The sequence below is a fragment of the Nerophis ophidion genome, linkage group LG10 (genome assembly GCF_033978795.1).
Source record: "Nerophis ophidion isolate RoL-2023_Sa linkage group LG10, RoL_Noph_v1.0, whole genome shotgun sequence".
Taxonomy (NCBI): Eukaryota; Metazoa; Chordata; class Actinopteri; order Syngnathiformes; family Syngnathidae; genus Nerophis; species Nerophis ophidion.
In genome coordinates, this window is record NC_084620.1 from 28,191,908 (window position 1) to 28,210,879 (window position 18,972).

General features: G+C 40.7%; 1 protein-coding gene across 2 annotated transcripts in view; it reads left to right on the top strand.

Annotated features, from left to right (window-relative positions):
• Positions 1–18,972, top strand: part of large1 (LARGE xylosyl- and glucuronyltransferase 1) — a 253,865-nt gene that overhangs the window by 227,401 nt on the left and 7,492 nt on the right. For both annotated transcript variants that reach the window (XM_061913252.1, XM_061913251.1), the window contains exons 10-13: positions 8,967–9,122; positions 14,523–14,686; positions 16,922–17,200; positions 18,187–18,333. In XM_061913252.1, the coding sequence (XP_061769236.1) occupies positions 8,967–9,122; positions 14,523–14,686; positions 16,922–17,200; positions 18,187–18,333 (746 nt within the window). The remainder of the gene's footprint in view (positions 1–8,966; positions 9,123–14,522; positions 14,687–16,921; positions 17,201–18,186; positions 18,334–18,972) is intronic.

Genomic DNA, 18,972 nt, shown 5'->3' on the forward strand with positions numbered 1-18,972 from the left:
TGCACGCTTTGGGTAGCCACCCAGTATTGGCTGAGATGGTACGTTGCCATTTAAGTCACTGGGTAGCTGAGCAGGCTGCTTTGAGGGAGCGCTTGCTGGGGGGACAGAGGGAGCTGGTGCAGGAGAAACAGTGCTTGCGGGTGCTAAAGGTGCAGTATTGCTAGCTGCTGTCCCTGGTGTACTAGCAGTAGCCTCATTGCTACTACTACATGCAGGAGCAGGACTAGACTTTTTAAATGCTCTGGAAAATGGATGCATTACAGAGCATTAACTTTCTCTTTGTGAGCTGCTGGAAGCTGGAGCAGAAAATAAGTAAGCTTGAACAACAACAGAAAAAACCCGCTGTGATTACATGAAGAAAAACAACAACAGTACAGGACTACAGCCTGGGGTGGGGCTTTACGTAGGGGTCTGTCAGACACAGGTCACTTGTCTTCAGTTTGTCACATGCAGTGGACGTGGGCACTCATCTGGGCACAAAATTCATTCACTCCAATGTATGTGTGTTGCCCACTTGCTTGTAAATTGATGAAAACGGCTGTGTTTTTGTTTTTAGGTGTCTTGGTCATATCAAATGAAACTTATAATTTGTTTATTACAAGATGTAGATTGAAACATTAAATGTTGACTATGTAGAATTACAAGAAAAACAACAGAAAAAGAATTCCAGCAGTCCATTGCCAGACCGTTGCTAAGTACAGCAGAGGACAGCAGAGGAGGACTGCTAAGCAGGATATATACCTTATGTTTCATTTTTACCGTCATTAACAGCTTCATAAATGACTTGTAGCTTGTTACAGGGACAGTGGAGGCTCTCTGCCTTCCAAACCACTGCTGCTCAGAGCCTCCGCTGTCACTGCTCTCGTCAAGTTGTAAAAAAAAAAAAAAAAGGAACTCCGTAGCACCGAAAGTCCGCGACGGTAAACGTGTTTATGACAGATAAGACTACACAAATACACCCATCCTAACAAGTATATGATAAATGTAGACAACTTTTCCTTTTCTTTTACTTTCATACTGCAACAGTGATTGGATGTTTACTGAGGGCTGAGGAGTGTGTGCGGGTGTGTGTCTGCTGCGCAGCCTGTGGAATGTTGAATACACGCACAGCGGAGGGAGGGATGAGAGGGAAGCCGACACTACTATATCGTGTGTGTCCCTTTTTCGGCGGATTTTTCCGCTAGTGCAGATAATTGTGTCAACTTGTAATGTAGTAATTTTGTGAGTTTATTAAAATTTGCTCTCTCAAATTTTGATTTGAGGGGGCAAGACATTTATTTAAGGGGGCTCTGCCCCCTCTTGCCCCTGCGTAGAGCCGGGGCAAGACTACAAACCCAGCACCCGAAAGCTCTCATCCTCATCACGGGGGATTTTAACCATGTTACTATGGACAAATCACTCCCCAACTTCATTCAGTATGTCAGCTGCCACACCAGAGGAAATAAGATCCGAGACCTGCTGTATGCAAACATCAAGGATGCGTATAGCTCTATAGCACTTCCAGAGCTGGGCCAGTCAGACCACAACCTTGTTTACCTCAAGCCCTGTTATGTGCCTCTGGTCAAAAACTGCCTGTGACCAAAACAACTGTGAGAAGGTAGTCAGAAGGGTTCCAAGAGACACTACAAGGCCGTTTTGAGGTAACTGACTGGCAGGTGCTCATGGAGAGGACATTGACAGGCTCATAGAGTGTATCACAGACTATATCAACATCTGTGTTGTCTCAAATGTCTCATCAAAGACGGTCACCTGCTACCCAAATAACAAGCCGTGGTTGACCAAAGACATAAAAGCCATACTGAATGAGAAGAAGAGGGCATTCAATGCTGGTAACAGGGAGGAGGTGAAAAGAGTTCAGGTGCTGCTGAAGACCAAACTCAGGAAGGCTATGGAGAACTACAGGAGGAAGCTGGAAGGGAAGCTGAAGGATAACAACAGGAAGGCAGTCTGAAGAGGTATGCAGACCATCACCGGCCTCCAACCATCAGAGAGTAGGGGGGTGGACGGAGACAAAGAGAAGGCCAATGAGCTAAACCAGTTCTTTAACAGGTTTGACACAGTTGCTCCGACAAGCTCCTGTCCCCCAACCCCCGAGACATGCCCCTGATAACTTCTACAAACCAATCCATGCCCCCCTCCCCTCCTCACAGCCCCCCAACTCCAATGACTACCTCCCCCCACTTAACACCTCACCCTCAGAATGATGACCCCGCCCTTCCCCAACCACCTGAGACCCCCCCAGTGTGTCTGTGTGCAGAACAGGTGAATGCACAGCTAAATAAGTTACACACAGGCAAGGCCCCGGGTCCTGACGGTGTGAGCCCCAGGGTGCTCAAAGCCTGCGCCCCACAGCTGTGTGGTGTGCTCCAACACATCTTCAACGTGAGCCTTTGGCTGCAGAAAGTCCCCACATTGTGAAAAACTTCATGCGTGGTCCCTATCCCCAAGTGCACGCGACCCAGCACGTCAAAGGACTACAGGCCGGTGGTTCTAACCTCCCATATCATGAAGACCATGGAGAGGTTGGTCCTGGAACAACTCCGCCCTACAGTCAAGCCCCACCTCGACCTACTCCACTTCGCCTACCAGCCACGACTGGGAGTGGAGGACGCATTCATCTACGTGCTGAACCGAGCCCACACCCCCCTGGACAAGCCTGCGAGCAGTGTGAGGGTCATGTTTTTTGACTTCTCCAGTGCTTTCAATACTATACGGCCTGGGCTACTGGGTGTTAAGTTGGAGAAGATGCAGGTGGAGGCCCCCTTGGTGTCTTGGGTTGTAGATTACCTGACTGACGGACCATAGTACGTTCAACTGCAGGATTGTGTCTGACAGGCTGGTCAGCAACACCACGGCCCTGCAGGGTACAGTCCTCTCCCCCTCCCTCTTCACCATTTACACCACCAATTTTCACTATCAATCAGAGTCCTGCCACCTTCAGAAGTTTTCTGATGACTCTGCGATAGTGAGGTGTATTGAGTATGGTGATGATGAGGAATACAGGGCACTGGTGGAGGACTTTGTCACGTGGTGTGGAAAGAACCACCTCCAGCTTAATGGGACTAAGACCAAGGAGCTGGTTGTGGACCTGGGAAGGAGGAGGAGTACTCCGGCGACCCCTGTTTCCATCAGGAGGGTGGATCAATCAATCAATCAATCAATCAATCAATGTTTATTTATATAGCCCCAAATCACAAATGTCTCAAAGGACTGCACAAATCATTACGACTACAACATCCTCGGAAGAACCCACAAAAGGGCAAGGAAAACTCACACCCAGTGGGCAGGGAGAATTCACATCCAGTGGGACGCCAGTGACAATGCTGTCTATGAGAAACCTTGGAGAGGACCTCAGATGTGGGCAACCCCCCCCCTCTAGGGGACCGAAAGCAATGGATGTCGAGCGGGTATAACATGATACTGTGAAAGTTCAATCCATAGTGGCTCCAAGACAGCAGCGAGAGTCCCGTCCACAGGAAACCATCTCAAGCGGATCAGCAGCGTAGAGATGTCCCCAACCGATACAGGCGAGCGGTCCATCCTGGGTCCCGACGAGCGGTCCATCCTGGGTCTCGACTCTGGACAGCCAGTACTTCATCCATGGTCATCGGACCGGACCCCCTCCACAAGGGAGGGGGGGACATAGGAGAAAGAAAAGAAGCGGCAGATCAACTGGTCTAAAAAGGAGGTCTATTTAAAGGCTAGAGTATACAGATGAGTTTTAAGGTGAGACTTAAATGCTTCTACTGAGGTAGCATCTCGAACTGTTACCGGGAGGGCATTCCAGAGTACTGGAGCCCGAACGGAAAACGCTCTATAGCCCGCAGACTTTTTTTAAATGATAAATGGGTTGTACTTGTATTTCTTGCCAGGACATATGGTACAATACAATCGGCAAGATAGGATGGAGATAGACCGTGTAGTATTTTATACGTAAGTAGTAAAACCTTAAAGTCACATCTTAAGTGCACAGGAAGCCAGTGCAGGTGAGCCAGTACAGGCGTAATATGATCAAACTTTCTTGTTCTTGTCAAAAGTCTAGCAGCCGCATTTTGTACCAACTGTAATCTTTTAATGCTAGACATGGGGAGACCCGAAAATAATACGTTACAGTAATCGAGACGAGACGTAACAAACGCATGGATAATGATCTCGGCGTCTTTAGTGGACAAAATGGAGCGAATTTTAGCGATATTACGGAGATGAAAGAAGGCCGTTTTAGTAACGCTTTTAATGTGTGACTCAAAGGAGAGAGTTGGGTCGAAGATAATACCCAGATTTTTTACAGAGTCACCTTGTTTTATTATTTGGTTGTCAAATGTTAAAGTTGTATTATTAAATAGAGGTCGGTGTCTAGCAGGACCGATAATCAGCATTTCCGTTTTTTTTTTGACATGGTTGAGGATTATAAATACCTCGGTGTACACATGAACAACAAGCTGAATGGGTCAAAACACGCTGAGGCCCTCTACAAGAAGGGACGGAGCCGCCTCTACTTCCTCAGGAGGCTGGGATCATTCAACGTCTGTACAAAGATGTTGAAGATGTTCTACGAGTCGGTGGTGGCGAGCGCTTTCTTGTACGCTGTGGCCTGCTGGGGCAGCGGGCTGAGAGTGAGGGACACAAACAGACTGGACAAGCTGGTAGAGAAGGCCAGTAACGTGGTGGGAGTGGAGCTGGACTCTTTGGCGGTGGTGTCAGAGACGAGAAGTCTAGCAAAACTCCTAGCCATTATGGACAACACCTCCCACCCACTACACTCGGACCTTGAGGAGAGAATGAACAGGTTCAGTGGAAGGCTCAGACTCCCAAAATGTAACACGGAACGACACAGGAGGACCTTCATACCGACAGCCATCAGACTGTACAATGCATACGTTCCTTCTTGACTGCACTTAAATTTAGAATATATTTATATTATTCACATATTATATATTATATATATATATATATATATACATATATACATATATAGTATATATACATATATACATATATAATATATTATATATTATTAATTATTATTATTGTCTAGTGTGAGCGAACTGTGGTGCTGAATTTACCCCAGGGATCAATAAAGTACTTTTTATTCTATTCTACAACTAATATTGATACTGTTGTTGATAATATTCATTTTTGTTTCACTACTTTTGGTTTGTTCTGTGTCATGTTTGTGTCTCCTCTCAAATGCTCTGTTTATTGCAGTTTTGAGTGTTGCTTGGTCAGGTTTGGTTTTGGAATTGGATTGCATTGTTATGGTATTGCGGTGTATTGGTTTGTAGGATTGATAAAAAAATTTAAAAAAATTAAAATCCATCCATTTTCTGCCGCTTATTCCCGTTCGGGGTCGCGGGGGGCGCTGGCGCCTATCTCAGCTACAATCGGGCGGAAGGCGGGGTACACCCTGGACAAGTCGCCACCTCATCGCAGGGCCAACACAGATAGACAGACAACATTCACACTCACATTCACACACTAGGGCCAATTCTTTTTAGTGTTGCCAATCAACCTATCCCCAGGTGCATGTCTTTGGAAGTGGGAGGAAGCCGGAGTACCCGGAGGGAACCCACGCATTCACGGGGAGAACATGCAAACTCCACACAGAAAGATCCCGAGCCTGGATTTGAACCCAGGACTGCAAGACCTTCGTATTGTGAGGCAGACGCACTAACCCCTCTGCCACCGTGAAGCCCTGAAACTACAATTAAAATCGATTTTTTTTAAAATGAGAATCGATTCTGAATCGCACAACGTGAGCATCGCGATTCGTGTTCGAATCGATTGTTTCCCACACCCCTAATATATATATATGTATATATATATATATATATATATATATATATATACATATATATATATATATATATATATATATATATATATATATACATTTATTATTTTTTATATATATATATATGTATATATATATATATATATATATATATATATATATATATATATATATATATATATTTATAATTTTTTATATATATATATAAATATATATATATTAGGGCTGCGAATCTTCGGGTGTCCCACGATTCGATTCAATATCGATTCTTGGGGTTGCGATTCGATAATATATAGTTTTTTTCGATTCAACGCGATTCTCGATTCAAAAACGATATTTTTCCGATTCAAAACGATTCTGTATTCATTCAATACATAGGATTTCAGCAGGATCTACCCCAGTCTGCTGACATGCTAGCAGAGTATTAGATTTTTTTTTAAAAGCTTTTATAATTGTAAAGGACAATGTTTTATCAACTGATTGCAATAATGTACGTTTGTTTTAACTACTAAACGAACCAAAAATATGACTTATTTTATCTTTGTGAAAACATTGGACACAGTGTGTTGTCAAACTTATGAGATGCGATGCAAGTGTAAGCCACTGTGACACTATTGTTCTTTTTTTTTTTTTTTATAAATGTCTAATGATAATGTCAATGAGGGATTTTTAATCACTGCTATGCTGAAATTTTAACTAATATTGATACTGTTGTTGATAATATTCGTTTTTGGTTTCACTACTTTTGGTTTCTTCTGTGTCGTGTTTGTGTCTCCTTTCAATTGCTCTGTTTATTGCAGTTCTGAGTGTTGCTGGCTCAGGTTTGGTTTTGGAATTGGATTGCATTGGTATGCTATCTGTGTTGGCCCTGCGATGGGTTGGCGACTTGTCCAGGGTGTACCCCGCCTTCCGTCCGATTGTAGCTGAGATAGGCGCCAGCGACTCCAATAGGGAATAAGCGGTAGAACATTGATGGATGGATGTTATGGTATTGCTGTGTATTGGTTTGTTGGATTGATAAAAAAAATAAAAAAAATAGATGTTTTATTTTTTTTAAAACGCCTCCCTAGGGAGGTGTTTAGGGCACGTCCAACCAGTAGGAGGCCACGGGGAAGACCCAGGACACGTTGGGAAGACTATGTCTCCCGGCTGGCCTGGGAACGCCTCGGGATCCCCCGGGAAGAGCTAGACGAAGTGGCTGGGGAGAGGGAAGTCTGGGTTTCCCTGCTTAGGCTGTTGCCCCCGCGACCCGACCTCGGATAAGCGGAAGATGATGGATGGATGGATGGATGGATGGACAATTGATTCTGAATCACACAACGTGAGAATCGCGATTCGTATTCGAATCGATTTTTCCCCACACCCCTAATATATATAAATATATATATATGTATATGTATAAATATTTTTATATATATATATATATATTAGGATATATATATATATTAGGATATATGTATGTATATATGTTAACTCATCTTGTTTTGAGTTGCAAAACATTTTTGGGTTGCAAACTAATTTTTTGATTGGTTGCATAAAAAGACACATTTCTCGCCATGCTGCAGCAGGTTACAGTGTTGTGAGAGATGATCAGATCCATCTTGTGGTAGTTTTTTAATACAATTATATCCATATACATATGTCATGATTGTGCAATTGACTGTTTATTCTTTCAGAATCAATATTTTAGCTCTGTTTATGCTGTGGAGGAGCATTTAGCTAAATAGAACACTGGAATGGAAAAAGGAGTTCAGAACTTTCAAAAAGATCTCCTCCCATTCTTAAAGTAAATTTTGTCAATATCTTGCAAGTCCACTTGTTACCAGGCAGATTTTTATGGCTCAAACATAACTGCCCTACAGGCCCCCAAAATGGGCTTGTCACCCACTACATCTAGAAGTTTTGTCAGTGAGGGCCACATAGAAAAATATTAAATGACACTGGGCGGCACTTTGATACATTTTCTACATTAAAATGCTAAAACCAATCCAATGTAGGTTTATGCTAAGCTATTTGAATACAATATCTTACTTTTGTGTTATAGCTGACAATGAAACTTGAGTAAATAGAGTAAAAAATAAATAATAAATGTTATTTATAAAAAGCTTTTCAAACACTTCCTTTACATAGTAAAAAAAAACAATGCCAAAGTAAACTGATCAAATGCAGTTTAAAAATGCATACAGGAATCAAGATTATTAAAGGTTTATAATGGTATTTTGTACAAAATGTGAAAGTTTTAATAAGTCATAAGTTAAAACATAAAAAAAACAAAAATGATATGAATAATAATAAAATATCCTTTTAATTTATTATTCGATATTCTATTAATTATATTGTTTTTATTTTTACTCTTGCAGGGACAATACAAAAATAAAGCTTTGGCCCACAATAGCCTTTGGGCCGCACTTTGGACAACCCTTGTATTACAATTGCATACTATCCATCCATCCTTCTCTTTTTCTACCGCTTTTCCCGTTCGGGGTCGCGGGGGGTCGCTGGTGCCTATCTCAGCTGCATTCGGGCGGAAGGCGGCGTACACTCTGGACAAGTCGCCACCTCCTCGCATGGCCAACACAAATCAACAACATTCACACTCACATTCACACACTAGGGCCAATTTAGTGTTGCCAATCAACCTATCCCCAGGTGCATGTTTTTGGCGGTGGGAGAAAGCCGGAGTACCCGGAGGGAACCCACGCTGTCACGGGGAGAACATGCAAACTCCACACAGAAAGATCCTGAGCCCGGGATTGAACCCAGAACAACTCAGGACCTTTGTATTGTGAGGCACATGCACTAACCCCTGTTTCACAGTGCTTCCTCAATTGCATAGTACTGTATGTTTATTGAGATGCATTAATTACACTTTTTATAGTTCCGTATTCAAGATAAGATGACACCGCTGGGATCTTGTGTTGTCAAATACAGCATCAGCCGCCAACCCAACAAGGTTGACCAATAAGAGAAGTTTGCAATTTTTAAAAGGAACCAAGGTCTTTTTTTTTTTTTGGAACAATTTTTGTTTTGCTTATCTTTGTCATTAAACAAAAACAACTTGTCAGATGCCTCTTTTAGCTTTAAATCAAATCAATCAAAAACCATTAAACTTTATTAGAAGGTTTGAACTATGTACAGGATTTAAACCTTTGTGCCACTCACTTTTTCTGACCAGGTCATCCACTGGAACTCTCCCAAAAAACTAAGAGTCAAGAACAAGCATGTGGAGTTTTTCCGTAATCTCTACCTAACCTTCCTGGAGTATGACGGCAACCTGCTGCGGCGAGAGCTGTTCGGCTGTCCCAGCGAAGCTGATCACAACAGCGAGAATGTGAGTCCGCCGTATGATAAGCAAACTATTAAAATGCAACAGTCGTCTAGTTATTGTGTGGGAGCAGCTGTGACAGTGGACGTGTCTGAATTCATGAATTTCTCAGCTAAAAACCAAGGTAGGTCACTCTTGAGTCATGTTTTATGTATAAGGTGGCTGTTGAAATGTTAATTTATGTGACGCTAAAGGGTTTTGTTAACGAAGGCACATTTTATAAGAGACTCATTGCACAGCTGTTATAATCATCTTTTTGTACTGGATTAAATGGATGTGCCAATCCTACAGTATTGCAACATGACCAGTATATTTCCTTCTCATTAATTCAGCAGTTCAGTCATGTTTTAGTAGTGCTGTCAAACGATTAAAATAGTTAATCGCGGTTAATCAAAGATAAACATATTTTTATTTTAAATGAGTGTAGCTTAGATGGACGATTTTCAAGTTTTTATTTCTATCAAGTGGGGATGTCCTGATAATTTCTGGCCTCTCATCCGATCTCGAGTACTGATCCAACACTTTGACATTTGATTATAGAACTGAATATGTTTTACAACAAGTCAAGTAAACACCTTTTTATAAAGCCTGTCATATCACTTTTATTATTTGGCTTTTAACACTTTGTGAGTTGTGTGGTCCTCTGTTTGTTTTTTTTGTGTTTTTTTTTTATTTTATCTTTTATTAATTTACTGTTTTAATTGGTTTTACCCTTTAAAATCATTTTTAATCATATTTATTTTTATATTGTTTTTTATATTGGTTTAATTGTTTATTCAATCATTGGTGGAGCTAAGGCTAATATTTTAATATTGTTTTTAATATTTTTGTGCAGCCTTTTGGAAACATTTATCTTGTTTGAATGCACTATATAAATAAAGTGGAATGAATTGGATTGGATATTCAATATATTTTTTGGTATTGTCGTGAATCGGATAATATATTAAATTTGTGGTATTGAATGGTACATACATACATTTTTTAACAAAATAAAGTGGCTCTTATTTAAATGATTTGGGTTTTGCGTTAAAAGAGATGTACTCTGACTTTGTAAACAAAAACGAAAATAACCCCAAACGATGATTTTTAATCATAAATAAAGAAAATTCTTTTTTTAATCACTTTAGTATCGTTTATACACTGATACATACTCTGTATCGATATTATCGACATCTGGATCGATCACCACTACTTTACATTGAAGCTTTAGCGGCTAACTTCTTGTGTTGTCCTGCTCGGTCTGTGTGTGTCTGTGTGTGTGTGCGCGTGACTTTGGTCTTCTTGGGAGACCCAACTGCGGGGTCTTGGGGCCACACATGGTCAGGGCACAAAATAGCGCCGTTACAAGAAATTAGCGTACATTTTTTTTATCATCACATTAACCTTGACAGCCTTTAGAAATAATTCAATTCCCTTTTTAAATGTAGTAAATTGTATTCAATTTGAAATTCAATGACACTGTGCATTTGGCAAAGGCATCTTTAAAGTTTCCTTGTAATCATTGTATTTATAAATAACAAAAAGTAGACCTGATCTCAATAAATAGATCTACGAATCAATAATTCCACTAAGCCTTCGTGTTGTGTCTTACCTAAAATGTAAGAAACATTCAAATATATATTTTTTACATGTTGAATAATATTCCATGATACAGTAATATGACACAGTTGTCAATAAGGCTCTAACCATCAATAATGTAACTCCGCTTTCTCTGAGCCAGTGATTCTCAAACTGTCCTACTTACACCATTAGTGGAACGCGGGATCCATCAAGTGGTACGCCAAAGAATCACTAAATTAAGTGATTAGTGTTTTATTTTACCATATTCAAAACACATTGTTACTATTCAAACGGTGTGTAAAAAAAACTTTTGCCTTGTTTTTAATGAAAACTTGGGTTTACTAAGCTGCTATATTTTAATGTTGGTCATTATGGTGCTACATGAAGAGCAAAGTGTTTTCTGAGGTAGAACTTTGTGAAAAGTTTGAGAACCACGTTTGTAAGCAATCAAAACAGTAGTAAACATAACATAGCAAAATAATATCAGATTATTATGCAGTTTAATTCTCTTCGCCTCATGCAACTGCATGTGGCGCTTTAGATTAGGTGGGTTTATAGCGGCAATAATCCCTCCACATGGTGTATTCCATTGCGTCAACTGCAAAATGTTGTGGCACGTGAGCTGTAACAATTGTAGTTAACTTTTTTCTACCATTAACAAAGCTCTGTTTACGCTGGGTAACAAATCTGACATTTCTGTCCTCAAGTAGCACGATTCGGATATTTTTTTCCCCAGTCCAATCGCTCCAAAGTGCTTCAAATCTGATATTTTCGCATCAGATGTGGGCCACACAAGGAGGAAGTCCGATTTTGTTTGGAATCTGATCTTTTCAAATGTGACTGCAGTCTAAACAACAATGCCACCTTTTTGCGACATTTTCATCATCTTTGGTTGAGCTATGACAACATCATTAAAGTACATAGTGCGCAAATCATAGGCTATATGTTATATATATATATATATATATATATACATATATATATATATATATATATATATATATATACATATATATATATATATATATATATATATATATATATATATATATATATATATATATATATATATATATATATATATATATATACACACACACACACACACACACACACACACACATAGAGCACCAGACTTGACCTGTACTCTGTGGCATATTTGCTTACATGTTACGTACATTGGAGAAGTTTTTTACTTAAATGAGTTGACAAATAACGCCACTTAACAGCCATAAAAAGAATACAAACCTCCCAAATATATTACACTAGAATCAGGGGTGGGCAACCGTTACCACTCAAAGAGCCATTTTGAACCGTTTCACAAAGTAAAGAAAACAATGGGAGCCACGTAACTCTTTTGAAATTTATAATGAAATAATACTGCATAAAGAGTTTTTTTTTTGCTTTGTGCTATGTATAAACCAGGGGTCTCAGACATGCGGCCCGCACCTTAATATGAAAATGTAATGTTAGTGCGGCCCGCGAGTTTTATATGAATGCCGCTTGACAGCGTCACACCTGCCAACCATCCCAATTTTCTCGGGAGACTCCCGAATTTCAGAGTAATTATTCTCTCGAATGTACGCTGGTGTTCACCCAATGAACAATAATAAGGGCGTACAATGATGGCACTACCGCCCTCTACAGCTTGTACGAATAGCTTGCCAGCCCAAATAATTTTTTGACGAGGCTATTGCAGACACACGTAAGAGACTGCAAGGCATCCTTATTCAACAGCAATACATGTTACACTGAGGGTAGCCGTTTAAACAACTTTAGCACTCTTTACTAATATGGGCCACACTGTGAACCCACACCAAACAAGAATGACAAACGCATTTCAGGAGAACATCCGCACTATAACACAACATAAAAACGACAGAACAAATACCCAGAATCCCATGTATCCTGACTATTCCGGGCTCTATTATACACCCAGCTGCCACCAAACAACACCCTCACCCCCCACCCTTCCGTGCGTCGGTTGAGGAGCCGGGAAGAGTCAGGATACATGGGATTCTGGGTATTTTTTCTGTAGTGTTTATGTTGTGTTATAGTGCGGGTGTTCTCCTGAAATGTGTTTTTCATTCTTGTTTGGTGTGGCTTTCACAGTGTGGCACATATTCGTAAGAGTGTTAAAGTTTTTTATATTACAACCCTCAGTGTGACCTGTATGGCTGTTAAACAAGTATGCCTTGCAGTGGCGTATGCGTTCAGATAGAGGTCGCATCCAAAATGTGACCGGACGGCCGGCACTCAGATAGCATCAAAGTTGATGTCTGGGTGAAAATCGAAAAGTGTTTACCCAGGAGATTTCTGAGAGAAACATTAAAATTGGAAATCTACCGGATTTCTCTGGGCGGTCGGCACATCAGAGCCACATCAGAGTGTTCAAAGAGCCGCATGCAGCTCCGTAGTCGCGGGTTGTGGACCCCTGCACTAGACCAGTGGTTCTCAAACTTTTTTTACCAAGTACCACCTCAGGAAAAACTTAGCTCTTCCATACCACTATGATGACTCACATTAAATACAATAGCATAATAGGTGTAAGTATTGGTTAAAAACAAGGCAGAGGTTTAATTTAGGCGTGATTGGGAAAAAACGGATCTCAACCAGAGTGGGGTTTTGTTATTGGACTTTAGTGCTCGTCACAGTTTGATGATCGACTTTGTGGTTCTATCATCGGATTTGCGGTGTCATGTTTTGGACACTCGATTGAAGAGAGGGGGGTAGCTTTCAACCGATCACCACCTGGTGGTGAGTTGGCTCCGTGGTGGGGGAGGATGCCGGACAGACCTGGCAGGCCCAAATGTATAGTGAAAGTCTGCTGGGAACGTCTTCTGTCAGAGAGGGTTTCAATTCCCACATCCGGTAAAACTTTGAACATGAACGCTGGATATTGAGTCCGAGTGGACAATGTTTCGTGCTTCTATTGTCGAGGCAGCCAATCGGAGTTGTGGCTTCAAGGTGGTTGGTGCCTGCCATGGCGGTAATTTCAGAACCCAGTGAGGGATACCGTCAAGCTGAAGGAGGAGTCCTATCGGGTCCTTTTGGTTCATGGGACTTTGAAGCCAGCGGACAGGTACCAACACGCCAAGTGCTGTACGGCATTGGCGGGGGTAGTTGAGGTCCGCCTGGAGTACCTTAAGGGTCAGTGGGGTTGTCGCGGTTGAAGACTCTGCAGCATTGTAGGACATCGGGAGCGGTGCCTCTGTTCCAACTATCGTGGGATCACACTCCTCAGCCTTCCCGATAAGGTCTATTCTGGTGTACTGGAGAGGAGGCTGCACCGAATAGTCGAACTTCAGATTCAGGAGGAGCAGTGTGGTTTTTGTCCTTGTTGTGGAACTGTGAGCCAACTCTATACTCTCGGCAGGACCCTTGAGGGTGCATGGGAGTTTTCCCAACCAGTCTACATGTGTTTTGTGGACTTGGAGAAGGCATTTGACCGTGTCCCTCAAAAAAGTCCTGTGTTGAGTGTTCAGAGAGTATGGGGTATCGGGCCGCCTGATTGTGGCGGAATCCGGTCCGCTTCCTTTGTTTTCCCTTAATTGAACTACTCATGCAAGTGAAGTCAAAGCCACAGTGATGCCACATTGAGGCCTCTGCACATTTATTCTGGAGTCAGATAAATATCACTTTTTACTTGTAATACAATCAGCCGTAAACATTCTGATTTAGAAAAAAAATGCAGAGTAAACATTGTCCAAAGCAAAATTAGGTCAACATGGTCGTCTTGGTTTTATTACTTGACAAAACAGTTAATTTCGTCATAGTTTCTGTCAATAAATGTATTAATATTTTTCAACATTAACACTGACACCAAGTTTGTTTCCCTGATTGCAGCTCCAGAAGACGCTGTCCGAGTTGGATGAAGACGATCCGTGCTACGAGTTCCGTCGAGAGAGATTCACCGTCCACAGAACGCATCTTTACTTTCTCCACTATGAGTATGATGTCAGCCCTGACAACACGGACGTCACATTAGTCGCCCAGCTCTCCATGGACAGGTACTGTTGTCCACTTGCCACTATTACCCTGCTCTGGTAAAAGTCACGTACATGTTTGTACCAGTGATAATGTTTAGACAATAAATATATGTGGTTCCAGTCCTGTTTTTGGTTTGTTCATAAAGCTCCAGATGAAAGCCTTAGCCTGAGTCATAGGTGCTGGTTAGGCATCAACCTGATAACAACAGTATATGACTGACTGTGATTGGGATTACTGTACCACCTGCTTTGTCTGAGATGATTCACTAGAATACCAAAATAAAAGGGTTCATATGAGATCTGTAGTTGTGGTACTCGGATGAATGATAGACCAGAAAGCAGTAAAACTTTCTGATTCTACAAAAAAAAAGTCATCTTGGGAACAAAACAACAATTTTTCCCTGCAAGTTATTTGTGTCTTGCCCAGAATATTATTGTGCCGCATGTGTGATGCAGTATTGTCGCTTTGATTAGGCCCATGGTGGATCTGTTGGGAGAGGTTTTGACATTCCGGAAGAAAATCAGTGTTGTAACACGCTGTCTGAATACCAAATGTGCTGTTGGGTTATCAGAGCAGGAAGCATGCGGGAGAACAGGAAGAAGACCGTTGGACATCTTTGGTTGAACCAATAAGCTCACTCTGGCTTTCCAAAAATTGTTGGTTAAAAACATCAAAACATTGAACCCAGAAAAATCATTTGTGTTGTGTACAGGGAAGCCACTTTTAAGTTGAACCAAGGTCCATCCCCAATTTGTCCACAGTTTCACAATGCGTTAACCCCTAAACATTTTTGCAATAATCATGTATAGTTGCCGATTAATCATTGATTTTATTTCAATTGCACAAACATTTTGCCCTAACCGCGGCTGGTCAGTGATCAGGTCATTGCATTCGTCAGTGCAAAGATGAGATGAGGTGGCAAATTTCCCTTCAAAACAAACTCAAAAAGGACTTTGGATAAAACTGTTAGCAGGTTTTGAACAAATAAATGACTTATATTCAAGTAAAACATTTAAAAAATGTTACGGTATGATATTTTCACAATAAAATTGCATTTGTGGTCAAATATTGGGGTCTTTTTTTAAGTTAATTTAAATTATCCAAGCAAGTTATTTACTATGATGAATCAAGATTAATCAAAATGCGAAAGTGAATAAAAATTTGAATAACAAATTTAGTCATTTGCTTATCGCACTAGTATCGATTTAAACGTATAATATCAGTCTCGGATGATGGCGCGATACTGATACCGACCAATAAAAACGCTTCTTACTTATTTTTCAGACGATACCTCGCCCCCAACATTAAAGCTGAGCCATAACCAAAAAAACTATTTGCATCCAAAACAAAATAATTTATATCCAAAAAAGATGTTCTACCAAAAAATTATTTGTAGCCAAAAGAAAAAATTGCAACAAACCTTTTTTTTTTGGTTTTTTTTTATTTGTTTGTTTGTAAATCCGTTTTTTGTTTGCAATTCTTATTTTGTATTACATTCTGACATAAAAATGTCCAAATATTAGGGTATTTTTAAAAGTTATTTGAATTATGCATGCAAGTAATTTATTACGATTAATGAAAATGTCAAAAATGTGATTAATTTGAATGAAAAAGGTAATATTTTGACAGCTCTATCATTGACAGAAATAATGTTTTGAATTGGATTAATCACACTTTTAATTTTGATGAAATGCGGTAAATTACATTTATTCATAATTTAAATACATTTGAAAAAATACCTGAATATTTTGGCACAGTAAAAATATCCGAATGTCATACACTAACATTTCTTAAAGTTTTTGAATGTAAGAAATTTACTGCAATTAATAAAAATGTGATTAATCTGATTTTTTTTTTTAAAAAAGGTTATCCTTTGACAGCTCTAATATCAACATAAAAATTTTTTAATTGGATTAATCACACTTTTAATTTTGATTAATCGTGACATTAAATGATGTGTTTGCAGAATTTAAATACATATAAAATACTTTCACGCAGAAGAAAATATTGTCAGAATGTCACATGCAAACATTTTTTCTTAATCATACTTGAATACACATCTTTTTTTTTCTCAAAACTTGTCGACAGTTTTGTCTAAAGTCCAGTCAGAGTGTATTCTAAATTAAACTTAGCCAGTGAACACAACAGTTGGCAACTCTTCACTCGTCTTATATGTGCTTAGGTTTAACAAAGGTTGGGAAACACTTTTTTATTCTTTGTTGTTTAGGTCTAACTGTGTGTCCTCCGCTTTGCAGGCTCCAGATGTTGGAGGCCATCTGCAAGCACTGGGAAGGGCCCATCAGCTTGGCCCTGTACCTTTCCGACGCCGAGGCCCAGCAGTTCCTGCGCTACGCTCAGGGCTCAGAGGTGCTCATGAGCCGTGGCAACGTAGGTTACCACATCGTCTACAAAGAGGGACAGTTCTACCCCGTCAACCTGCTGCGCAATGTCGCAATGCGGCACGTCAACACACCTTACATGTTTCTCTCAGACATCGATTTCTTGCCCATGTATGGCCTCTATGAGTATCTCAGGTAAAACCATTGTACCCAGCCATGATCACCATTAGATGTGTTTTTTCACATGCAGTATACAGTGGGGCAAAAAAGTATTTAGTCAGCCACCGATTGTGCAAGTTCTCCCACTTAAAATGATGACAGAGGTCTGTAATTTTCATCATAGGTACACTTCAACTGTGAGAGACAGAATGTGAAAAAAAAAATCCAGGAATTCACATTGTGGGAATTTTAAAGAATTTATTTGTAAAGGATGGTGGAAAATAAGTATTTGGTCAACCATTCAAAGCTCTCACTGATGGAAGGAGGTTTTGGCTCAAAATCTCACGATACATGGCCCCATTCATTCTTTCCTTAACACGGATCAATCGTCCTGTCCCCTTAGCATAAAAACAGAACCAAAGCATGATGTTTCCACCGCTATTCTTCACAGTAGGTATAGTGTTCTTTGGATGCAACTCAGTATTCTTCTTCCTCAAAACACGACGAGTTGAGTTTATACCAAAAAGTTCTATTTTGGTTTCTCCCAATCCTCTGCTGTATCATCCATGTATCCATTTTGGTATAAACTCAACTCGTCGTGTTTGGAGAAAGAAGAATACTGAGTTGCATCCCAAGAACCCCATACCTACTGTGAAGCATGGGGGTGGAAACATCATGTTTTGGGGCTGTTTTCTGCTAAGGGGACAGGACGATTGAATGAATGGGGCCATGTATCGTGAGATTTTGAGCCAAAACCTCCTTCCATCAGTGAGAGCTTTGAATGGTTGACCTAATACTTATTTTCCACCATAATTTACAAATAAATTCTTTAAAATTCCTACAATGTGAATTCCTGTTTTTTTTTTCACATTCTGTCTCTTACATTTGAAGTGTACCTATGATGAAAATTACAGACCTCTGTCATCATTTTAAGTGGGAGAACTTGCACAATCGGTGGCTGACTAAATACTTTTTTGCCCCACTGAACATACTCGAGTAACCATCGTTATCCATATTTACAGGAAGTCAGTTGTTCAACTAGACATGGCCAACACCAAGAAAGCACTGGTGGTGCCAGCGTTTGAGACGCTGCGCTATCGTTTGTCCTACCCCAAATCTAAAGCGGAGCTGCTCTCTCAGCTGGACATGGGAACTCTCTTCACATTCAGGTGAACTACTTAAACTGCCAAAAAGTGCTTTCAATACAGCCAGTGTTTTTTACAAAAAAAAAAAAAGGAAAGCAAAATATAGCTTTCCTTCATTTATGAACAAGTATATGCTTCAAGACGACAGCAACAGAACCAATGTTGTAATGGTGGTAAGGAGAAAACTGCTCAGTCGGCATGAATAGTTCTATAAGTTGATTGTAACAAGTGTAACACGCATCCATTCATTTTCTACCGCTTTCAAGGTCACGGGGGGGCGCTGGCGCCTATCTCAGCTACAATCGGGCGGAAGGCGGGGTACACCCTGGACAAGTCGCCACCTCATCGCAGGGCCAACACAGATAGACAGACAACATTCACACTCACATTCACACACTGGGGCCAATTTAGTGTTGCCAATCAACCTATCCCCAGGTGCATGTCTTTAGAAGTGGGAGGAAGCCGGAGTACCGGAGGGAACCCACGCATTCACGGGGAGAACATGCAAACTCCACACAGAAAGATCCTAAGCCTGGAATTGAGCCCAGGACTGCAGGACCTTCGTATTTTGAGGCAGACGCACTAACCCCTCTCCCACAGTGAAGCCCTGTAACACGCATGAAATAAGTAAAGTAACCAACATTTTAAAGTGCACGCACAGTG